Genomic DNA, 25,140 nt, shown 5'->3' with positions numbered 1-25,140 from the left:
ATTTACAGGTGGTGGGCATTTTCTCTCACCAACGTTGTAATGCAAGTCTTTTAGCTGTAGCAACGGCACGGAGGGTCCATTTCCCTCACTCATTTGTTATCCTCCAAGAGTCAGGCTGATAGTTTTAAAAGTACATAATCATCTTTGGAGGAAACACGGGATAAACATGTACTCAAGAGACCGTGGCGCAGAGTGGTAAGCTGCAGTACTGCAGTCCAAGCTCTGCCCACGAACTGAGGTCGATCCCGACGGAAGCCGGTTTCAGGTAGCCGGTTCAAGGTTGACTCAACCTTCCATCCTTCCAAGGTCGGTAAAATAAGTACCCAGCTTGCTGGGGGTAAAGGGAAGATGACTGGGGAAGACACTGGCAAACCACCCCGTAAACAAAGTCTGCCTAGTAAACGTTGGGATGTGACTTCACCCCATGGGTCAGGAATGACCCAGTGCTTGCACAGGGGACCTTTACCTTTTTAAGAGACTATTATTATGTTTGCTTTTTGCAGCTCAAAACTGGCTTGCAGAGGGCTGCCCCTGAGCGTATGCAGAGTGTCTGTCTGCACCGTAATGGGTCAGCTTTCTCTAGCTTAAGGGCTCTGTTCCAAGCAGGAGCGAAGCAAAGGGAGTCTCTTTTCTACTGAGTTCCCCCAACCCCAAGAGAAGGATTGGGTGGTGGCAGCGGGGTTTGTCCCCACTAATCTCTCTACCCTCTTTCTTTGCCCCCAGAGAGAAACCCCAGCGGGGACTGTGACCAGTTCAGCAGCTCCCGCCCTCCCTACACGTACGCCACCCTCATTAGTTGGGTAAGTTACTGCCAAAGGGTATGGGGAGGCGTTCATACTGGGAGATACCCTGCATGAGTTTTGTTTTTTTAACAGGAAGTTTTCATCAGTTCTGATTCATTATAAGGCAACTTGGTGCGTGTTCTGACTGCAGGCAAGTCAGGCACTGAATCTAGTATCCTACAAATCTTGTATCTTTGTAGCCTACAAAGCAGTACAAATGACCTTTGAGCACCTTTTCAGGAAGGCGCTTGGCCTACAGATGCCAACTGTACAACAGGAGAAGCTCGTGTGCGCATCAGTAAAGCACGCTGTGCTCACAGCCCCTCCCCAATTCCTGCTGCATGTATCCAGTTTAGCACTAGAGTGGTGTAGTGGTTAAGAGCGGTGGTTTGGAGTGGTGGAGTCTTGATCTGGAGAACCGGGTTTGATTCCCCCACTCCTCCTCATGAGCGGCGGAGGCTAATCTGGCGAGCTGGATTTGTTCCCCCACTCCTACACACGAAGCCAGCTGGGTGACCTTGGGCTAGTCACGGCTCTCTTAGAGCTCTCTCAGCCCCACCTATCTCACAGGGGAGGGGAAAGGGATTGTGGGCTGGTTTGATTCTCCCTTAAGTGGTAGAGAAAGTCGGCATATAAAACACCAACTCTTCTTCTTCTTCTATGTCTCAGGCAATAAACACTTAGCAAAAAGCCCCCTCTGCCTGCCGTTCTCCCCCAAAAAAACTGTTTCTCCCCCCCCCGCCCCAGCCCAAGCTAACGCCACGTGTGTCTGACTTGCAGGCCATTCTAGGATCGCCGAAGAAACAGCTCAGCTTGAGCGAGATTTATCGCTGGTTCAGCAGAAACTTCAGCTACTACCGGCGAAACGTACCCACCTGGAAGGTGAGGAGGTCTCCATTTTGGGCTATGGGGGAAAAGTATTAGGGGCAAACGAGGAAGCAACAAAGCAAACAGAAGGGGGAGGCATCTGAGGCCAAGAGAAAAGGGAATGAAAACACGGAGAGAGAAGGAAATGAAGATGACGGTGGGGAGGACTCCCTTGCAGCATTAAGAAGCCCAGCGTTATTTCAAGAAAAATTCTATTAAAAAAAAAAGTCCAGCGTTATGAACCCCAACCCTGAAATCCTGTCTTAAAAAAAGTTAAATGTGAATTAATAATAATGAAGGGCCATCAAGTCACAATTGACTTATGTTGATGCTTCAAGGGGTTTTCAAGGCCAGAGACGAACAGTGGGGGATTTGCCGTCTCCTACCTCTGCATAGCAACCCTGGACTTCCTTGGTGGTCTCCCATCCATGTACTAATCAGAGCTAACTCTGCTTAGCTTCTGAGATCTGATGAGATTGGGCTAGCGTGGGCCATCCAGGTCAGGGCAAGAGACATTCAGAGGTGGTTTCCCATTGCCTGCCTCTGCATAGCAACCCTGGACTTGCTTGGTGGTCTCCCATCCACGTCCTAACCAGGGCTGACCTTGCTTAGTTTGAGAGCTGATGAGATCAGGCTAGCCTGACCCAGACAGGTGAGGGCACAGACAAACAGTGGGGTTTTGCCATTGCCTGCCTCTGCGTAGTAACCCTGGACTTCCTTGGGGGTCTCCCATCCAACTCCTAACCAGGGCTGACCCTGGCTTAGCTTCCTAGATCTGACGAGATCAGGCTAGTTTGGGCCATCCAGGTCAAGGCAAGAGACATTTAGAGGTGGTTTGCCATTGTCTGCCTCTGCATAGCAACCCTGGACTTCCTCAGTGGTCTCCCATCCAAGTACTAACCAGGGCTGACCCTGCTTAGCTTCTGAGATCTGAAGAGACTGGGCTAGCCTGGGCCATCTAGGCCAGGGCTCTGTACTTTACAGATTATTTAGCCCTAGGACACTGTGGAATAGGGGCAAAGGGCTGTAAGAACCAGACAGCCATAGACTAAGAAGAGTTGATTTTTATATGCCAACTTTCTCCACCATTTAAGGAAGACTCAAACCAGCTTACAATCACCTCCCCCCACCCACACACAACAGACACCCTGTGAGGTAGGTGGGGCTGAGAGGTCTAAGAGAGCTGTGACTAGCATGGCTTTGTGTGGAGGAGTGGGGAAACAAATCCAGTTCACCAGATTAGCCTCCACCGCTCATGTGGAGGAGAGGGGAATCAGTCCCGGTTCTCCAGATCAGAGTCCACCGCTCTAAACCTCCATTCGTAACCACTACACCATGCTGGCTCAGGAGAACGACATGTCATGGGCAAATGGGTGGAGGAAGCAGACTTTGGCGAGCGGACTAGAGGACTGCCAGCCGAGGGTGGAGGTGGAGACAGGCCCCACGCCCCACTCCCTCAGCATCTTTTTCCCCCCACAGAACGCCATTCGACACAACCTCAGCTTGCACAAGCTCTTTGTGCGCGTGGAGAATGTGAAGGGAGCCGTGTGGACGGTGAATGAGCTGGAATACCAGAAGAAAAGGAACCAGCAGCGCTCCAGTTACCCGCACCTGCTTCCGGACAGCGAGGAAGGGGGCAGGCCTTTGGCGCCGTGGGATGGAAGAGACCAGCCAGGAGCAGAAAGGAGCAGCCGCTGGTGTCTGGAACCTTCCCGGTTTTATCAGGGCTCCTGAGCTGCAGGGGGTGGCCCTGCCTTCCCCTGGGGCGCTTTAAGTTGCGCCTCCCCACCCCCATACCCTTAGTGGTTCCCCCATCATGCACACACCATTGGCCATAGTGGGCAACTAGGAAGCAGCTTTGTAAAAGGGCAATAAAATACCCAAACACGTTTCAGCCTTTGCAGCCTTCTTCAGCGGTCATATATACCTTCGTGCATATTTCAAAAAACGCATCCAGCAATACATAAAAAGGTATGCTGTAACGTAATAACCTTCTAATTTGTGTGGCCCGACGTCACTTGTTGCAGAATACTGAATTTTCACCATTTAAATCGGCACACACAGAGGTCTTGTAATGTATTTCAATGTGGTGTGGATGTGTATATTGTCAGTGATAAGACATATTGGTCATTTACACTGATTCCTCATCATCAACTATGTTGGAAATTTAGCAATTATTTTTATATTTTTTAAAAATCTGATTAGCCTGTATATGCTGTTTCTATTACCTTAAGCAGATGATGAGAGGGAGGGCATCTTGGCCATCTTCTGGGCATGGAGTAGGGGTCACTGGGGGTGTGGTGGGGAGGTAGTTGTGAATTTCCTGCATTGTGCAGGGGGTTGGACTAGATGGCCCTGGTGGTCCCTTCCAACTCTGTGATTCTATGATTTAAGGCCCAGTGTTTTTAGTTAGTGTACACTCCATAATAAATTACATTTGTATTTTGGATAACTCTCAGCTCAACTTCTAGGTTCTTTGTCTAGTTCAGGTTGAGTTTCTTTCCTCTTTCCTTTTCGTAAGTTTTGTTGCTTTGTAAAAGGTATCAGATTCAGACACAGGGTGGTGGTGGAAATAAGTTTCAGAGGGTAGCAGCGTTGATCTAGATTTGAGTCCAGTAGCGCCTTAGGGACCGGCACAATTGTCAGAGTACGAGCTGCATGTGTGTTCATGTGTTCAAAGCTCCCTTTGTCAGCTCTATTTGAACACATGAACACACATGCAGCTGCCTTACACTGAATCAGGCCCTTGGTCCATCAAAGTCAGTATTGGTTCTCGTAGGTTATCCGGGCTGTGTAACCGTGGTCTTGGTATTTTCTTTCCTGACGTTTCGCCAGCAGCTGTGGCCGGCATCTTCAGAGGAGTAACACTGAAGGACAGTGTCTCAGTATTGTCCACTCAGACTGGCAGCAGCTCTCCAGGGTCTCGGGCTGAGGTCTTTCACATCACCTTCTTGCCTAGTCCCTTTAACTGGAGATGCTGGGGATTGAACCTGGGACCTTGCACATGCCAAGCAGAGGCTGTACCACTGAGCCATCGCCGCCTCCCCTAAGCTTGGACTTTCAGAGGAGCTCATACCCCCAAAATCTTGTCGGTCTCTAAGGTGCTACAGGACTCGAATCTAGGAGAACACGAACGCATCCTTGAACAACTATGCACTCACGTGGATCAGCACAAGTATTCTGCAAAAAGGGGGGCTTTATTGTTTTCCAGGGAGGGACAGGAAAGAGGCGCTGGCGTCAACCGACGGGGTGGAACGAATCCCGGTCTTGCCAGCCCTTGGCTTTTTCAATGTACAATCTGTGGCAGAAGGATGACCCCGGGCCTATGCTTCCCCGGGCGGCGTGTCGGCTGGGGTTTTGAGGCCACTCCGTAAGGCTGGCGGAAACTGGAAAGGGGAGCCGTGCTCACTCCCCGCGCCCCCGCAGCCAAAGAGGCACTGCAGAATCTGAATGGGAAAAGCCCTTTGGTGAGGGGGCTGGCCATGGGGCAGGGCTCTTCATGTCTCCCGGGTACGGCTCAGCAGTGCTGCGTTCTCCTGCTTCAGAGCCCGATAATCATTGAGGATCCTCTCCAAGTTGCTCAGGGTTTTCTTGCTGGTCTCGCTCTCGATCTGGAAAGGACAGAAGGCCGGGTGAGAAGGTGGTTTTTTTTTTTTTTTAAGTTTATGCTCTGCAAAGAGGAGGAGTAGGAGTTTGTTTTGATATGCCGACTTTCTCTACCACTTAAGGGAGAATCAAATTGGCTTACAATCCCCTTCCCCTCCCTGCAACAGACACCCTGCAAGGTGTGTGGGGCTGAGAGAGCACTCAGAGAGCTGTGACTAGCCCAAGGTCACCCAGCTGGCTTCATGTGTAGGAGTGGGGAAACCAACCCGGTTCATCAGATTAGCCTCTGCCGCTCATTTGGAGGAGTGGAGAATTAAACCCGGTTCTCCAGATCAGAGTCCACTGCTCCACACCACCGCTCTGAACCACTACACCACACTGGCTCCCAATGTAATGTAATGCCAGCCCGGTCCAGAAAGAAATATTTTAACTACATATCTTGCATGTGTGCTTGTACATTTCTAAATATAGTTTAGCAACACTCACTTGGATTACACCTTATAATACATACCCGGACTGACACAAAGTGATTATATTTGTTTATGAAATTTTATGTGTGCAAAATATGTTGTATTAGATGACTGAAGAATGCCTGAGGGCCGAAACCCTGTTATCTGTCGCCACAGGGGCACGAGTGGTGGACACTAATCTGGTGAACCGGGTGTGATTCCCCCCTCCTCCACATGAGTGGCGGACTCTAATCTGGTGAACCGGGTGTGATTCCCCCCTCCTCCACGTGAAGCCTGCTGGGTGGGAGTGTCGTGATCCAAATAAACCCACAAACGTAAACCCTGCTCTCATACGAGGGTGTGAGCAGGGCCTGGGGGTGGACGGAGGAGAGGCGGAAGGCCCTGCGAACTCTCTGCCTGGGGCCTCCCCAAACCTGAAGCTGGGTGTCTGGAAGTCGCAGGCACAAGCCCGGCCACGCTCCCACGCAGTTCTGCCTTACCTGCTCCTCTAGATCCCGGATCTCCCGCAAAATGGTGCCGGTGTCCTCAATCGTTTGGATCAGCTGACTGCAGCTCTGGGGGAAAGGAGAGGTGGCCTTGTCTGCCGAGAAAGGCATTTGGGATGGACACCCAAACATTCCCTGCCCAGCAACACATCACTGCCTCCAGAATAGGGTTGCCAACCTCCAGGTGAGGCCTGGAGACCTCCTGTAATTACCTTTCCCTTCCTTTATCCTTTAGTAGCTCCTTGATCCATTGATGTTGGCCAGCATAGTTTTAAATCTAATGTTTGAGGGATATAAGGACTGAGATAAATCTTGCCACTGCCAATGTAGCCTTGGGATCCCTATCACTTAATAAAAAAGGCATGGTATCAGACACAGAGGCATTGGATTTATGTACTGAAAGAGGACAAATATATCTTGATCTAAGATCCTCATAGAAATGACCTTCCAAGAGCACATGAGCTAATGAGTCGAAGGAGCCAGAAGCACTGGGACAAGACCTTTCTGAATACGGTAAATTCAAAATTCTGCCTTGCATTACCACAGAAGGGTTAGCGTTTGATCTGGCTAGAAAGAAGGCTCTAGAGAGACGAGGGACTGTCCAGTAATAAGTATAGGCAGGCAAGCCACGTGGTGGTGGTATTCCGAAAAACTGAGATGAGCAAACACGACGAGCACAGAAAGTTGTGCTATCATAATCAACCTCTTTTGATATGCTTTTCTCCGGTAATTACAAGAGACCTCCAGACTGCAGTGATCACTTCCCCCAGAGAAAAGGGCAGGTTTGGAGGGTGGATTCTATGGTGTTATACCCTGAGGTCCCTCCCCAAACCCCACTTTCCTCAGACTCCACCTCCCAAGTCTCCAGGAATCTCCCAGTCCGGAGTTGGCAACCCTACTCCAGAAGCCGCTTACCTCATGCAAGGCTGCCAAGTACTTATATGCTTTCCTCACGGCCTCGTCTCGTTTGGCGTCCTGCAGAAGGACCATGGAAAAAGGATGGGTGGGAAAGGCAGCTCTCCTCCCACCCCTGCTGCCAGTTCTGAACCCCTAGACCCCACCCCCCACCTTAAAAACCAGCTCATCGGTGACGGCAAAAGTCCGGTCTAGCTTCCCGGTCAGGCTGTTGATCTCCTTCTGGAGTTCCTTGGTGTCGGACAGGATCTTGAGAGGGCAGAGAAAACAGATGGAACTTAAAGCTAAACAAATGGAGAACGTCAGAAGAGCCCTGCTGGATCAGACCACAAAGGGTCCATCCATGCCAGCATCCCGTCTCACACAGGGGCCAACTAGTTCCTCAGGAGGCCCAATAATAGGGCACAGAGGCCGAGGCCTTCCCCTGATAAGAACGTCAGAAGAGCCCTGCTGGATCAGACCAGTGAGGGTCCATCCAGCATCCTAACTCACACATCGGCCAACCATTACCTCTGGAGTGCCAACAAAAGGCAAGCTTGTGGCCAGTGAAAAGGACCAGCCAGTAGGCGATGTGAAAGAGACCCTGGAGAGCTGCTGCCAATCTGAGTAGACAAGTCTGGCCTTGATGGACCGAGGGTCTTGTTCAGTATAAGGCAGCTTCATGCGTGTTCATTTGCAACTGGATTACCCAATACAGATAGGACAATCCAGAAGGCGAATGACGGTTGGATATTGAGCTAATGTTGTGCTGTAACAATGTGCGGCCGCAGCCTTTGCTTTTTTCCGTGGGAGGGGAGGAAATCATTCAAGCATTTGACTTCCCCACCCGCACTCTGAAGTGGTACAGTCCAGTGACAGACACATTCCAAGCAACTCTGTGAACTTAGGCAGATCAGGAGAGGGAGGGCAGGAAGGTTTGCGTCAGTGCTTAGCTCTCGTGGCCCTTTCTTGCATGCCCAGAGAAACGCTGATCGCCACTTTGGGGTCAGGAAGAAATTTCTCCTCCTGGCCAGATTGGCCAGGGATCCTGGAGGTTTCTTGCCTTCCTCCGGGCATAGAGCAGGGGTCACTGGGGGAGAGGGAGGGAAGGCAGTTGCGAATGTCCTGCATTGTGCAGGGGGTTGGACCAGATGACCCTTGAGGTCCCTTCCAGCCCTATGTTTCTGTGCCTGCTGACCGTGTACAGAAGACCTCTGACATCAAAGTTAGCCTTGAAATCCCTCCCAGGTGGAATGTATTAATTTTTTTTTTTACCTTGGTGATTTCCTCTTTCTGCTTACGGATGTTGCTGACTATGTCCAGAATGCGCTGAGTGTAGGCGGAGCGAGAGACATCTTTGGGAAGGGATTCCAGCTCCAGGAGCTGCAAGCAGGGAGCGCAAGCAAGAACGAAAACAGAGGCGACAGATCAGCCGAGGCCCCACAACTCTAAGCACCCCTAAAGTATTCTCCACACCGCAGCCCGTTGTGCTGAAGAACCTGGAGGCCTGGTTCTCATCAAGGTGGTACAACCTGAGCCCGGGCTACGCCACTAGTTTTTTTCCTTTTTTTGAATTAAATTTTTTATAACAACATAACATTGAGGCCCAGGCTTTTATTAGTGCTTGTAACATTATCTTATTACAAGAAACCTGGTGCAAAGAATGTTTTTATTTATCAGACTTTGAATCTTTTGTTAGCCCTGCCCTCCCCAGCTTAAGGGGGGTCTTGCTTGTTTAATTTCCCCTTCAATTAAATGCTGTAGAATTAAATTGATTTTAGCTTTGGAATATATATTGGCAGTTAAATTAGTCTTTGAAGGCCATATTTTAATTTTGATTACCATTTATATTTCATCAGGGGCACCAATGGATGGTTACTCCTCCAAGTAGGATTCTATTGTGCCTAGGATATCAGATATTTCAGAAGAATATCCTGAGCCATTCCTTTTGATATCAGGGGACATGAATTCTACCCGTATAAGATAGAAATAATGAGTCTTATTTTCTTTATACTGTAATATTGTCTTGACTGTAAAGGCCTACGGCCATGCACAATAAACATGACTGACTGACTGACATAGGCATCTGAAACAACACAACACATACATACAAATATAAAACACACACTCCTCATACATAACTATTGCTTCATATCTATAACAAGAACCTCACCAACTTCCGCACTGGAGCAGAGATAAGTCATTCCATAATGTGTGTGTGTAAAGTGCTGTCAAGTCGCTGCCAACTTATGGCGACTCCTTATGGGGTTTTCATGGCAAGAGATGAACAGAGGTGGTTTGCCAGTGCCTTCCTCTGCACAGCAACCCTGGTATTCCTTGGTGGTCTCCCATCCAAATACTAACCAGGGCTGACCCTGCTTAGCTTCCGAGATCTGACGAGATCGGGCTGTACCATGCTGTCTTCCCTTCCATTCTATAATACCTACTATTAAACATCTTGAAAGTGATTAAAATCTTTAACGTAACTAAAATACACACATTTAGACTCAAGCCATGTGATCTAGCTACCGTAGGCAACTATGTTATACCTTATTATATTAATATGCTAACAGTTTATCAAACCTTTTAGCCAATGTACCTAAACAATACATAACACTGCTTATTTATCATTGTTAACTAATAACATAAACCTGTATTTATACCCCTCTACTAAGTTAATACCTGGCGTATATGGTTTATAGACTCAGAGGAAAGTTTCTTATTGATATATGAACATATAGCAACTTATTCAAACGCCTATTCTCCAATGTTTCCCAAACTTTTCGGGCCACTGCTCCCTTGGTTCCACAACCCCAGCACCCCCTACTCTATCCTATAAAAAGCATTATTCAAAATAGGGGTTTGTATGACTCACTAAAGAAGATAATAATGATAAAATTTCAAAACAGTAACAATTAATTGCACATCTATTCAAAATCAAATTAAAACTTTTTAATTGAAATTTATTCAACAAAACTGATGAATTTGATCCAGTGGTACCAGCTCTTCAAAGTCTGGGAAAAAATTCTGATAGTTTCCACCAAATTTGCCAGCATGGTGCCATAGCTTGATCTATTGTAAATTAGTGAACAACACAGTTGAAGGGGCCCACCTCTTGTGCCCCCCTGCTGCCCTCTTGCCTCTTAGAGCCCCCCTAGGTAATCCCACCGCTCCCCAGGGGGTGGTACTACCCACTTTGGGAACTAACTTATAAATTCACTATACCACTTTGAACTGCGGGAGGAGCTCGCACGGCTGGACGCTCCTCCAGTTTCCGGCTCCAGAACACACCCACCCAGGGCGGGAATGTGACACGAACGAGCTCCCACCCCGAGCCACTAACCAACTGCTTGTAAAGGTCATCTTTGCGCTTCGCCTCGTCGGCAGCCGATCGGATCCGCTCGTGTAGCTCCCTGATCTCTGAGAGGCGCCGCGACGATTCCAGCTGCAAGAAGGAACAAGGGAAACGTCACCGCTGTTTGGCCCGCCCGCCCCAAGGAGGAGACCTTTTGCCTTCTTTTCCCACGGCCTCACCTCCTTGGAGTCATGCAGGGCCTTGAGCTCCCGAAATTCCTGGATGAGCGGCACTCGGTGCTTCTCCCACTGGGCGGCCAGCTGGATGATCCGTTGCACGCTGCTCTCGACCACCACCTGGGAAAGAAAAAGGATGTCCAGATTCTGGCCTCGGTGACACCACTCTGAATTCCAGGGATTTGCTACATTCAGTTCTTCAGTATTTGTGGGGTCAGCAGACGAACGCGCAAAAGTAAAATCATGAGCCTCTACATACACTGAACCTTTTTTTCCATTATCTTCATAGGGCGACAGGCCCAGAATGTGGTTGGAAGGAACAATGCAGCAAGCTCATGGAAGTTAAGGAGATTTGGAGAGACTACCTGGGAACTAGGGTGGTGTAGTAGTTAGGAGCAGCGGACTCTAATCTGGAGAGCTGGTTTGATTCCCCACTCCTACACATGAGCGGTGGATTCTAATCTGGTGAACCAGGTTGGTTTCCCCACTCCTACACACGAAGCCAGCTGGGTGGCCTTGGGCTAGTCACAGCTGTCTCTTCCCCACCTACCTCACAGGGTGTCTGTTGTGGGGAGGGAAAGGGAAGGAGATTGTAAGCTGGCTTGATTCTCTTTAAAGGTAGAGAAAATCAGCATATAAAAACAACTCTTCTTCCTCATCTTTTTCTAAGTACAGTTTTGTGATGGGAAATCTCTAAGTTGAAATCTTCAGTGACCCTGACCTCACGGATCACAGATCTACTTGGTGAGCTTACTGGAGGATATTCAGGATTGAGAAGGGAAATTTTCATTAATAAGAACTCCTCTAAAAGGTTTCCAAATATCTAAAAATATGTCCATGCACAATTGTCATCTATATGCCATACATTCAAATGTTGATGAAGCTATAATGTCTTCAACACACTGGATTATGGGAGGTGGGCATTTATCTCTCCAGCGTTGCAATATAAATCTTTTAGCAGCAGTAAGGGCATGGAGGCTTCATTTATATTGACCATCAGTTACCCTCCAGGAGACAGGCAAATAAAAGAATTAGATCCGTTACTTTAGGGGTGTCAAACATACGGCCCATGGGCCGGATTCAGCTCCTTGACAGCTCTTATCCGGCCCGCGAGCCAGCCGAGGCAGCCACCCCCGACCCCGATCTGGGCTGGCGAGGCATGGCCCGGCCCGACCAAGTGACATTTATGTCATATCCAGCCCTCGTAACAAATGAGTTCAACACCCTGCATTACTTAGTACTTAACTAAAAAGATACTGTGGTGTTCAATATATCCTAAACATTTTTTTTTTGCTAAGTTATAGCTTATAGATGCTTACCTGTAGGCTCCCCACCATTGTTATATTTTTTTATTTTGTTTGGGGGGTTGATTTGAAATAAAAGTTAATTAATACAAGCCTCTCTCAAACATGACTCGCAGTATCGTTCCTTCTTGTCAGGGCCTTTTCCACATGCACCTTCCTGTACATATTCACTGCCATCTGCTGCCATCTCTCCCCTGCCCCAAAACCACATGTGGTCCACATCCCATTTGTCACACGTACGAATCACCCCTTCATCCCCAACCTCTTCCTACCTAGTTGCTCAACACCACCTTCCCCTTCCAAACGCAGCTCCCGATGCGTTCTGTGCCGCCCCCACCAGGTACCTGCAGCTTGGCCATGTTGTTCTCCGCGTCAGGGAGCAGCTCCACGGTACAGCCCTTGACTCGCAGGGTCTGCTCCAGATCGGTCACGCCCAGCTGCCGCCGCCGCACCTCTCCCTCTACCTGAGGATGGCCAGAGAATCCTTCAGGGCGCATTCCAAACGGCACCCACGTTCACTAACAGGGTTACAACCCGTCAGGAAACCCCTGATGCACAAGTGGCAATAAAACGGGGGTCCCTCTTTCCATGGGGCTTCCGCAGGACAGCTCCCCCACAGGTTGGGTTTCGTAGATCCCAGCAATTCTCCACTGTTCTGTCAATGACAACCCCCACCCCCAAGGAGCCCGGAATAAGCTGCTGTTCTCCTGCCCGCTCCTTTGAAAGAAGTCTTAGAGCTCAGCAGCACACTGCAATTTCTCCTGCATTCATTTCACATATTTTTGTTGTTGTTGCAAATTTAGCCATCGGCAAGGAGGAGAACAGCACGGGGACAGATGACAGCTTAAACCTTTTGTTCCTCTATGAGTTTCTCCTTAAAAAAAGTCACCCTGGAGCCGTTTTTATCCCCTTCATGGGGACAAAAATATAGATACTAATAAGTTTACCCTAGTGGGGAAAGCTGGGGTTGGTTTTCTCCGGCAGCAGACATAGATGGCTTTAAAAGGGGATTTGACAGATTCATGGAGGAGAAGTCTATCAGTGGCTACTAGCCCTGGTGACTTAAGGGAACCTCCACATTAAGAGTCGGTAAGCCCCTGAATACCAGTGCCAGGAGGCAACATCAGGGGTAGGTCTGGGCCTCAATGCCCTGTCGTTGGACCTCCAGAGAAACTGATTGGCCACTGAGATGGGATGCTGGACTAGATGGACTCTCACTGGTCTGATCCAGCAGGGCTCTTCTGAGGTTTTCATCAGGGGAAGGCCTCGGCCTCTGTGCCCTGTTGTTGGACCTCCAGAGGAACTGGCTGGCCCCTGTGTGAGACCAGATGATGGACTAGATGGACCACTGGTCTGATCCAGCAGGCCTCTCTATGCCCTGTTGTTGGACCCTCAGTGGTCTGATCCAGCAGGGCTTTTCTTATGCTCTTACAAAGGTTTTGGCCTCTGTGCCCTGTTGTTGGACCTCCAGAGGAACTGGTTGGCTTCTGTGTGAGACGGGATGCTGGACTAGATGGACCCTCACTGGTCTGATCCAGCAGGGCTCTTCTGAGCTACCTATCTTCCGAATATTCTTATGAAACAGTTATAGTCTCTCTGTCTCCCTCTGATTTAGCATTCCAGGCTGCAAGAGAAGGAAAACAAACATGGCGGGAACCTAATATGTAGCCGAGATGGAAGAAAATGCTTCTGTGCTTCCACTTGATGACCTGTAGAGGACATCAGAGACACTTTCCCCCTTTAAATCATGCAGTACCCTCAGATATGCCCGCCCCCCCACCGCTTCTCACCTGCGTGAGAGTCAGCCCCAGTGTGGCCATCTGGCCCTCCAGCTCCTCAATTTGCCCCACCAGGCGGCCCATTTCCCTTTCCAGGGCCTCCACTTCAGCTGCTTGTCTTTCCTGTAAGTCCTGGAGGGGTTTTTTTTTTGGGGGGGGGAGAGGGAAGGGAGATAAAGAAGTGAAAAACATAAAACTAAAGAATCAGTGAGGTTCAGCGAAACCGCTGTCAAAGATCTGGAAACTTTTAACTGCAGAAATTCTCAACCAAACCTCGATTATGCCATTGAAGGCGGGTGTCTTATAAGACAGATTAATGTATAAAAGGCCAGTCTTGACCATTGCGGGACTTGTGGACCAGTCTTTATCACAAGTTTTAAAAGGAACCTCGGGACTATGCAAAAGGTTAGCGGGTCAGAGACTGAATTCTGTAGCGAGTAAATTATTACCCTTCTAACTGGCAGGGGGAAGGGATGGCTAGAGGTGAGCAGCCCTTAGATTCGAAACGGCTTTCTGTTTTCTTGCAGGCACAAATCAAGGCGCTGGCTGTTTATCATTATTAATTACAAAACTCATATTGAGCGACAAGTAGATCTAGCAAGAGTGCCCCTATTTATGGCTCCCCCCCACTCCAAATTTATCCTTGCATCGGCAGCCTATCTCCATTACTTAGAGATAAACAAATATAGGACAGCTTTTACCTTGGCTAGGTGTGCAGCCTTACCTTCTGCTATGTTAGAGGGGAAATTCAAGAAGATACCCAAGGCAGAGAGACTATGCCCCTGTAAATCCGGGGATTTAGAAATCACTGAACATATTCTCCTGAATTGTAACTTTTATACAATACCCCGTTCTAAGTTTACTGAGCCCCTCATACTGAGAATGGGACCGGACAGGGAAAGAGAAAAGATAGAAAAGCTCCTACAAGGAGATAATCCCTCAATCACCTCTCAGGTAGCAAACTTTTGTACGGCTGCAATGAAAATTTATTGCCACAGAGTAGTCTCTTAGTCCAAATGGCAGATGTAACTTGGATGTTATTTATTTTATTATTTATAATTGATTTAAGACTCAGACTGTAAACCTTTGTTGGTAAGACCATTTTAGTCCATGTATCTTGTTTTATCTGGCCAAGGGACACAAATAAACAATCTAACTTACAAAACTCAGCTGTGATTTCTGCTCAGTAAACACTGAGCAGAAAACACAGCTGCCCACAATTTACAAATGAATCATAGAATCATAGAGTTGGAAGGGACCACCAGGGTCATCTAGTCCAACCCCCTGCACAATGCAGGAAATTCACAACTACCTCCCCTGCGCGCACACACACACACTCCCAAGTGACCCCTACTCCATGGCCAGAAGATGGCCAAGATGCCCTCGCACTCATGATCTGCCTAAGGTCATAGAACCAGCATTGCTGACAGATGGCTACCTAGCCTCTGCTTTGAAACCTCCAGGGAAGGAGAGCTCACCACCTCCCGAGGAAGCCTGTTCCACTGAGGAACCACTCTGACTGTTAGAAAGTTCTTCCTAATGCCTAGACGGAAACTCTTTTGATTTAATTTCAACCCGTTGGTTCTGGTCCGACCTTCTGGGGCAACACAAAACAACTCGGCACCATCCTCTATACGACAGCCCTTCAAGTACTTGAAGGTGGTTATCATATCACCTCAATGCTCAAGTTTAGCAAGCTAAAAGTGGAAGTTGAGAAAACTGGGAGCACCAAGTGGTATTCAGAGATGAACCTGGAGTACTTTTGAGTACGGCATGATTATGCTGTGTAAACACGTGCATGGATTCTGTCACTTCAAAAGGCAGAAAAGGAAATGGGGGAGACAGACACCGATTTTAAAGGATTTTGAGGCAACTGCTTACCTGTTCTGATGTCCGGGAGATTGGCAGTGCCTGGATTTGGGTTGTGGGTTCTACCTCCTGCTGGAAAACCATAGAGTCAAGGTAGAACTATTTTATCTTTTCCACCTGTTCCCACATGCCCCTAAAAAAATTCCACAAACACAATTTCCCAGCTGGTGACTGCTGAACATCCCAAACAACCCTGTCCCAAAATAGAATCACAGAATCATAGTTGGAAGGGGCCATAGAAGCCATCTAGTACAACCCCCTGCTTAATGCAGGATCAGCCTAGAGCATCCCTGACAAGTGCTTGTCCAGCCTCTGCTTAAATACTGCCAGTGAAGGGAAGCTCACCTCCTCCCTGGGTAGCCCATTCCACTGCTGAACAACTCTTACTGTAAAAGCTTTTCCCCTAATATCCAGCCGGTACCCTTCCACCCACAATTTAAACCCATTATTGCAAGTCCTCTCCTCTGCTGCCAGCAGGAACAGCTCCCTGTCCTCCTCCGCATGACAGCCCTTCAAATACTTCAAGAGAGCAATTGCGTCCCCCCTCAACCTCTTCTCCAGTCTGAACACTCCCAACTCCCTCGGCCTTTCCTCGCAGGGCTTGCTGTCCAGGCCCCTGATCATCCTCGTCGCTCTCCTCTGCACCCGCTCGATTCTGTCCACATCTTTTTTGAAGTGAGGCCTCCAGACCTGCACACAATACTTTAGGTGCAGCCTGACCAATGCAGTGTACAGCGGAACTATGACATCTTGCGATTTGGATGTTATGCTCTCTTCCCTTTCTCCTTTGTTGTGATGGGCACATGCCAACCCAAAAACATCTGAATAACTCTGGTCTCTGCTGGTGGTGGAGAGTGCTGTCAAATCACAGCCAACTTAGGGCGACCCCATAAGGTGCTCAAAGCAAGAGACGAACAGAGGTGGTTGGCCATTTCCTGCCTCTGCGTAGAGACCCTGGGCTTCCCTGGTGGTCTCCTGTCCAAACACTAACCAGGGCTGACCCTACTTAGCTCCCTCCATCCTCATACCTGCTTAAAGGCCAGGTGCTGAGTGTGGGTGAAGCGAGAGCCTTTGGCTAGAGCCCCCGCGCGCTCCTGCCCCGCACAGAAAGTCCCCAGGAGATGAGTCAGATCGCGTGCTGCCGCTCCCTGCGGGGCAGGCCCACCCTGAGGGCACGCTTGGCGTAGCTGGTCCAGAAGGCGACGCTGCAGCCGCTGGTGCTTCCACTGATGGTATTCCTGGAAAGGGCAAAGGGGAAAGAGAGTTAGGAACATCCCCCCCACTTCCCCTGGGGAGAAAGGGGAAAGGAGACCACTTGGACACCGAAACTTGCCAGACCAAGATTGCAGCTGGCAGATTCTATGCCACTGGACAGAGGCGAAAAGCCAGTCTGCTCAAAATGGGTGTGTGTAAACAGGGCTCACCCAAGACTAGTTAGGAGAATCCAGGTATCTAGCAGGGCTGGAGTTGCCAACCTCCAGGTGGGGCCTGGAGATCCCCTGGAATTACAACTGATCTCCAGACAACAGAGAACAGTTCCCCTGGAGAAAATGACTGCTTTGGAGAGTGGACGCTATGGTATTATACCCTGCTGAGGTCCCTCCCCAAAACCTGCCCTCATCCTGCGGCCACCCCCGCCCATATGCCCACCCCAAGATCAGCAATATGGGAGAGAAGAGTAATTGTTGTAAAGCAGGGATCTACAAACTTCCTGAGCCTGTAGGCACCTTTGGAATTCTGCTACAAAGTGGTGAGCGCAACCACAAAATGGCCGCTGGAGGCAGAGCCAACCACAAAGTGTTGAGTTATGCATAACTCTAATAGCAACTATTCAACAATTCAGACAGAAGCTCTGTTTAACAGGATGCCTTCTAAAGTCAACACGCCATTTAAAAATATTTTCTGGCATGCACACACAGAATACCTTCAGTTGTACAGTGAAGATCTTTGTGCTGTGGTTGCAGCTGCTGTTGAAGCAACTTCCTAAAAATCTGAACAGCCAATCAGATCTCCAATGGCCAACCAGAAGCCATGTTGGGCAAGAGCCCCTCTTCCCCCCCCCCCCCCGCGTGCCCACCTCTGGAGTCATGCGGGATCCGAGGCCTTGGCTCTTCCACTCGTTCTCCCAGTCCTGAGCCGCGCTCAGTTCGGCCACATTCCGCTCCAGCAGGGACGGCGCGAAAGACGCAGGTCGGGGCAACTGTGCTGACACCGGAGGCAGGAACGTGACAAAGTAATCTTTTCTCTCTGGGGAGGAGAGAAGAGGGGCAGGACGATGAGACCCACATGCGCTGGGAAGCTAGCCCTGTCCTAAATAATTCCAGGGGTCACTGGGGTTTTCAGACGCACAATCAAAACACTGGGGTGCAGTCCCCCCACCTTTTAAAATCCAGGAGACCTAGAACTTCCTCTGTCACAATACTTTTCTCCCTCTCTCATGATACTAGAACGCACGGTAATCTGCTGAAGCTGGAGGGTGAGAGATTCAAAACTGATAAAAGGAAGCATTTCTTCACACAATGCATAGTTATACTGTGGAACTCCCAGCCTCAGGAAGTGGCGATGGCTGCCAACTTGGAAGGCTTTAAGAGGGGTGTGGACATGTTCACAGAGGAGAGGGGTGTTCATGGCTACTAGTCAAAATGGATACTCGTCATGAGCATGCCTATTATATTAGGTGCTGTGGAACACAGGCAGGATAATGCTGCTGCAGTCGTCTTGCTTGTGGGCTTCCTAGAGGCACCTGGTTGGCCCCTGCGTGAACAGACTGCCGGACTTGATGGGCCTTGGTCTGATCCAGCAGGGCTTTCCTTATGTTCTTATGGAGGATGGGGCTATCCACAGCTGCTAATCAAAACGGATACTAGATGCACGCCTATTCTCTCCAGGATCAGAGGAGCATGCCTGTAATATTAGGTGCTGTGGAACGCAGGCAGGATGGTGCTGCTGCAGTTGTCTTACTTGTGGGCTTCCTAGTGGCTGGCCCCTGTGTGAACCAACGGCTGGACTTGATGGGCCTGGGTCTGATCCAGCAGGGTCTTTCTTATGTTTATATGTTAATAAAGTACACAGATTTACAGGGAAAAATTGATGCTGCAAAGGAGCACACTGACATGACAGTAAGTCTTGGCGGGACATACTTTCAATCACAGAGGGAAATGGATAAAAACCTTCCCGGGGAGTTTCGTCCGTCTCCCTCTGTCATTGTCTTCCGCCAGTGGAAGATAACATTTTTTTTGTTCAAGACATTGCTTCAATAGCTCTCACTGACTCTCCTCCCCGTTTATGTATTTTATTTGATAGTTTTGCATTTTAGATACAATCATCTATATTTCAAACACAGTTCGGACTGCTCACTGCCTCGGGGACCCTATGTTGGGTGGAACAGGCAAAATCCTAGCAGCAATGTAGCAGTTTCCCAGGATCCCCGAACCTCGTTCTCTATCGAGCAGAACTCACCTTGGGGCATCTTCCCTATGGACGGGCCCGACTCCTCAGGAAGGACAAAGGGCAGAGCTTGGAATTGCTTCAGCAGGCACGAACCCTAGCGAGAACGAAGGGGAAAGAGTCTGAGAAATCCCATCGTCCGTTGGAAAAACACGACAAGGGGCACAAGGAGAAGACCATTTCTGGAAAGACTGTGGAGTCGGATCAGGGTGGCAACTATTATTAATATTATTAAAATATTTATATTTCACTTTTCTTGTGGCTTGCAGCTCATGAGACAATTAGCAAGAGATAGGGAGAAACTAATTCCTCACTCTAGGGGTTTACGTATTTTGCTTAAAATACGCAGGCCAAAGCAGGCCCGGTTCCGTATCGCTTGGATATGCTGAGAAAGGATAACACAGAGCGGGAAAGGATTGTCAAACGAAGGAAAAGTGACCAGGAACCTTTGGCAGGGAATTCCCTTATATCTTGAGGGGTGAGTGGATCTCTCTACCACTATGAGGGCTAGAAACTAAAAAATAAAAAAAAAGCAAATATTCTCAGAAATCAAAATCACAGCAGCAAATTCTGTATACAAAGTTCAGGACATATACATGAACACATGAAGCTGCCTTATACTGAAGCTGGGTACCCGAGGTTGGGTGAGAGGAAAATTTATGTAGGTCCATGTAAAAAAATATTGCAAGTATAATTTATTAGAAGCGCTACACAAAATTTAAAATTCTTTAAAAGCATTAAAATAGCACAATGGCAAATCTTGAGGTTGATATCTGTAACCACAAACCAAACACGTTTTGTATAGTGCTTCTAATAAATTATACTTGCAATATATTTTTACATAGACCTACATAAATTTTCCTCTCACCCAACCTCGGGTACCCAGCTTTTGTTTTTAGGTTGGGTTTCATTCCCCTCTTTTTTCTTCCACCGCTGCCTTATACTGAATCAGACCCTTTGTCCATCAAAGTCAGTATTGTCTACTCAGACCAGCAGCGGCTCTCCAGGGTCTCAGGCAGAGATCTTTCACATCACCTGCTGCCTGGTCCATTTAACTGGAGATGACGGGGATTGAACCTGGGAACCTTCTGCATGCCAAGCAGAGGCTCCACCACTGAGCTGCAGCCCCTCTCCAAAGGAGAAAGATGTGTGGGGGTCACTGACCTGACCAGAAAAGTGGGAAGGAAACACACCTGTAACAGCTGCAGGCGGGGGGTACGGCAGGTCGGGGGCACCCAGGGGACAGCCAGTTGTTCCTTGACGGTAGCAGCAATGGCTCTGTGAAGCGCTGTCGATTTGCCTGCAGGGGCACAGCGTTTGAGAGGTTACCACCCCTTCGAACGCAGTCCCCGAGGCCCCAATCCAATTGTGCTTTTCTTTCCCCAGCTTCCTCCATACCCACAGGCTGGCTGGCATCCTCCGAGGAATCGCGCGGGAGCTTTTCCACGAGGAAGAGGAGAAGGCGCCGGATTTCAGGCTCGCTGCTGTACAAGAAGGTCTGGTAGCCGACTTCTCCTTGGTACCCCAAGTCCTGAATGAGGGGAAAGACGCATGTGAGCCAAGAAGTGAGAGAGGGGGAGGGAAGGAGTGGGGCGGATCAAGTGGACAAAGCTTTGGAATGAGGATCCTGCACATCTGGAATTCCCCCCCCCCATTCCATGCACAGAAAGCCTACAGGTCTGGCATTAGTTAAATTGTGGAACTCCCTGCTCCAGGATGTAGCGATGGCTGCCAACTTAGAAGGGTTTAAGAGGGGAGTGGACACGTTCATGGAGGAGACGGCTATCCATGGCTACTAGTCAAAATGAATACTAGACATGAGGCATACCTATTGTCTCCAGAATCAGAGGAGCAGGCCTATTACCTTAGGTGCCGTGGAACACAGGCAGGACAATGCTGCTGCAGCCATCTTGTTTGTGGGCTTCCTAAAGGCACCTGGTTGGCCACTATGTGAACAGACTGCTGAACAGACGCCCCGGGCACACACCCCAGGATGCCAGCACAGGGCTTTGCGTCAGTGGGACACCGGCAGAAGGCCCAGCCGGCAGGAGACCGGCATCCAGGTCCCCCCGCCGGCATCCGTGTCAACTTGGAGAGCGTAAGTGGCACGCCGCAGCTCTTTCCTGGCCTTGAAAGGACTTTCGTCCTTTCAGGTCAGGAATGGGCTGTAAGACTGTTATTGTTTTAAGCATGTTTGTATCTTAAGTAAAAAATAATATCATTAATTGGCTTTGCCTGCGTCTTGTATAAAGTTTGTATCATCGGTACCTGGGATTAAATTTTATGGTACACACAGCTCGGCCCTACCAAGTGACCTTTATGTCATATCTGGCCCTTGTAATAAATGAGTCTGACACTCCTGACGCAGGGGTTTTGCTTGGAATGAATTGGCACAGTGCAGGTCCCGGAGGCTTCTGGGAAACTACCTCATTCCAGCGTGAATTACCAGAGGCAAAAAGCCTACTTCCATCAGAGGCGTCAAGATGCACCCTCGGCAGGGTTTACCTGGCAGGCTTGCGCCATGCTCATGCCGATCCGGAAGCGCGCGGACATTCCAGGAGGGAGAATGTGGCTCAGGCCAGCCCCCGCAGAAGGGTTGATGACCCGGAGGCATCGCACGACGGCCTCCACGATCAGCTCGGTGGTGAACTCCCGGATGCTCTGCACTTCGTCGGGGATGTCCCTGGGAGGAGGGGAAAAGAGAAGAGGGCGTTAGACATTAGACACCCACCCATCGTCTGTGCCACTCACTCACCAGCGCAGTCCTTTCCTGGTGCTGCGATGGAAGAAGAGGGGGGAAAGAGGGGGGAAAAGGGGGGAGAGGGGGGGAAGGAGTTGGTTTTTATATGCCGACTTGCTCTACCACTTAAGGAAGAATCAAACTGGCTTACAATCACCTGCCGCTTCCCACCCACCACTCGTGACGAAGCAATCAAGCACACGCACAAAGACAACACACAAAACCAAGATGGCCTTACATCCCAGAGAGGCGGAGGGAATGTATGAGGATCTTGTCCACCTCCTCCATGGTGCTGTGACATTGAGGGTGACAGCAATTCCTATGAAAGAGAAGCAGGAAAGTTATACACACAGCCAGGGGTTCAAGTCATGCAAAGTCCAAGTTCTGCAGCTTGAAGGCCTGGACGCACAAAATATTTCTTCAGGACCCCCCCCCCCCACTTGATTAGAACAGGCATGTTGCAATTCTCCATCCCCCACACATACATATTCTGAGAGGGGGAACAAAGGCTACATACCATCACTCTTCTCTGAAATCTCCCACATTGTGCCCATGGGCACCATGGCACCCATCAAGCCCAGCAGTCTGTCCACACAGTGGCCAACCAGGTGCCTCTAGGAAGCCCACAAGCAAGATGACTGCAGCAGCATTATCCTGCCTGTATTCCATAGCACCTAATATAATAGGCATGCTCCTCCGATACTAGAGAGAATAGGTATGCATCATGACTAGTATCCATTCTGACTAGTAGCCGTGGATAGCCCTGTCCTCCATGAGAATGTAAGGAAAGCCGTGCTGGATCAGACCGAGGCCCATCAAGTCCAGCAGTCTGTTCACACAGTGGCCAACCAGGTGTCTCTAGGAAGCCCACCAACAAGACGACTGCAGCAGCATTATCCTGCTTGAGTTCCACAGCATCTAATATAACAGGCATGCTCCTCTGATCCTGGAGAGAACAGGTATGCATCATGACTAGTATCCTTTTTGATAGTAGCCATGGATAGCCCTCTCCTCCATGAACATGTCAACTCCCCTCTTCAAGTCTTCCAAGGTGGCAGCCATCACCACATCCTGGGGCAGGGACTTCCACAATTTAACTATGCGTTGTGTGAAGTAATCCTTCCTTTTATGTTTTGAATCTCCTTCCTTCCTGGCTTTTGGTGCAAGTCAGTGACCTCTGCTATCAACTGCAGGCAGGCCTGCTGGCCAGCTAACATCATAACCCAGGAAGAAACAGGACAGGGATCACGGAAACACAGGACTCGCACAATGGCAGTGCACGTTAAAGGAGATTCTCCAACCTTTGGTTTGAAGCCGTGGGTTTTAAAGGAAGATCATTTTATGCCTGCCAACCTGAATGACAACTCATCTCCAGGCGACGGGCATCAGTTCCCCCGGAGAAAACGGCAGATTCAGAGGGTGGCCTCTATGGCATGATACCCCGCTGAGGTCCCTCCCCACTTTCCCACAGGATCCGCCCCCAAATTTCAAACCCAAAGTTGGCAACCCTAGTTCATTTCTCTATTTGTTCGTTTAGACCAATCTGGTCCTTTTGCCAGCCACATTGTGTCCAGCTGGAGCACAGCAGGGGAAAAGCAAGGGAAATAAAAACATATCACTAAGTACGAGGACCTTGGACTGCCAAAAAAAACAAATGACTGGGTTCTAGATCAAATCAAGCCTGAACTGACCCTAGAAGCTAAAATGACTACACTGAGGCTGTCGTACTTTGGTCACATTATGAGAAGACAAGAGACACTGGAAAAGACAGTCATGCTAGGAAAAGTTGAAGGCGGCAGGCAAAGAGGAAGACCCAACAAGAGATGGATTGACTCAATAAAGGAAGCCACGGCCCTCCATTTGCAAGACCTGAGCAAGGCTGTCAAAGATAGGACATTTTGGAGGACTTTCATTCATAGGGTCGCCATGAGTCGAAAGCGACCTGACGGCACTTAGCACACATACAGCACCTTAAACTCTCCCAAGAAGTGAAAAATGACTCAACTGAGGCTGTTGTACTTTGATCACATTATGAGAAGACAAGAGTCACTGGAAAAGCCAGTCATGCTAGGAAAAGTTGAAGGCAGCAGGAAAAGAGGAAGACCCAACATGAGATGGATGGACTCCATAAAGGAAACTACGGCCCTCAGTCTGCAAGACCTGAGCAAGGCTGTTAAGGATAGGACGTTTTGGAGGACATTGATTCATAGGGTCGCCATGAGTCGGAAGCGACTTGGCACACACATGCAAGCAAGCAGTCCGCCAGCGGTTCCCCCCCCCCCCCAATGAATGCAACATCTCTGCACGTAGGAAGGGGGGAATAGACATTTAGGGGAAACCCCCCCCCAATTTGTGGAGACTGAACTGCGGCTGCTGCAGCTTTCCCTTCCTTTGGAGGGGGCGCCAGCCAAGACACACCCCCTCCTACAAGACAGCTGTGTGACAGCAGGTAGACTCTCGTATCAGCTGCGAGAGACAAGTGGCAGAAGGTCCCCTATCTTGCAAACGCTTCCAGCATGCCTCCAAATCTAGCCCTGCGGTGAGCTCTGCAAAGAAGAGGAAGGAGAGACGCCCAGCAGCGGGGCGAGCATTGCACAACCCTGGGGGGGGGGTCTCCTCCGCAGAGCGGGGGCTCCCCGGCGTTGCAATGGAGGAGCATCTCTTAATAATAAAAATGCAGCCAAAGCCACCCCACGGGAGAGGGGACGAGGAGAGAGAGGCAGGCAGGCAGCGCTACTCACCTCTCCCTCTAAGCTGAGCAGGGCCAGGCTGTCAGTCACGAGACCTGCCCCCCAGAGCACGCCGGGAGATGGAGTTCAGATGCTTCCCCCGCCCCTGAGTAACGGAGCTTGTAGTCCAGGAAGTGCAGCCGGCGCTCAGCGGGGGGGGGGGGTTCCCATGCCGCCGGGATGCAAGGCATGCTGGGAGGTGTAGTCTTCAGAAAGGGCGCTGGGGAGGACGAAGGGAATGGAGGGGGGGGGCGGCGGCCAGGAGCGAGAGGGCGGCGCGTCAGGAGGAGCGGCGGTCTCCTAGCAACGCAAGCAGCCCGGGCGTGAGGCCTAACTGAGGCCTAGGCGCGGGAGGCGTTCTTAAATCCCGACACCTGACGATTTTTTTTATCATCCTCATCACTATTATTATTATTATTATAATATTTACTAATTTATTTATTTACTAGTTTATTTACTTATATATATATATATATGGTTTATATATATGGTTTATATATATATATATATATATATATATATATATATATATATATATATATATATATATATATATATATATATATAAAATATATATATTATTTACTAATATATATATATATATAAAGGGCAAGCAGAATTTCAAAACACTATAAAAC

The 25,140-nt window shown here is 49.3% G+C and overlaps 1 protein-coding gene across 1 annotated transcript; it reads right to left on the bottom strand.

Annotated features, from left to right (window-relative positions):
• Positions 1 to 5,146: 5,146 nt before the first annotated feature.
• CCDC22 (coiled-coil domain containing 22) lies at positions 5,147 to 24,535 on the bottom strand. The gene is made up of 18 exons (XM_056851868.1): positions 24,515 to 24,535; positions 22,012 to 22,092; positions 21,539 to 21,716; positions 20,432 to 20,564; positions 20,227 to 20,333; positions 19,046 to 19,130; positions 17,664 to 17,833; positions 16,615 to 16,824; positions 15,599 to 15,655; positions 13,730 to 13,849; positions 12,284 to 12,403; positions 10,639 to 10,755; positions 10,448 to 10,549; positions 8,380 to 8,487; positions 7,279 to 7,374; positions 7,126 to 7,185; positions 6,205 to 6,279; positions 5,147 to 5,260 (listed from the first exon to the last, which is right to left on the bottom strand). Exons 2-18 carry the CDS (start codon positions 22,059 to 22,061, stop codon positions 5,147 to 5,149), a joined length of 1,902 nt encoding a protein of 633 aa, XP_056707846.1. The 5' UTR covers positions 22,062 to 22,092; positions 24,515 to 24,535.
• Positions 24,536 to 25,140: the final 605 nt, after the last annotated feature.

This window comes from Euleptes europaea, chromosome 1 (genome assembly GCF_029931775.1).
Source record: "Euleptes europaea isolate rEulEur1 chromosome 1, rEulEur1.hap1, whole genome shotgun sequence".
Classification (NCBI taxonomy): Eukaryota; Metazoa; Chordata; class Lepidosauria; order Squamata; family Sphaerodactylidae; genus Euleptes; species Euleptes europaea.
The sequence above is the reverse complement of the archived record's forward strand: the minus strand, read 5'-3'. Positions and strand labels throughout refer to the sequence as shown.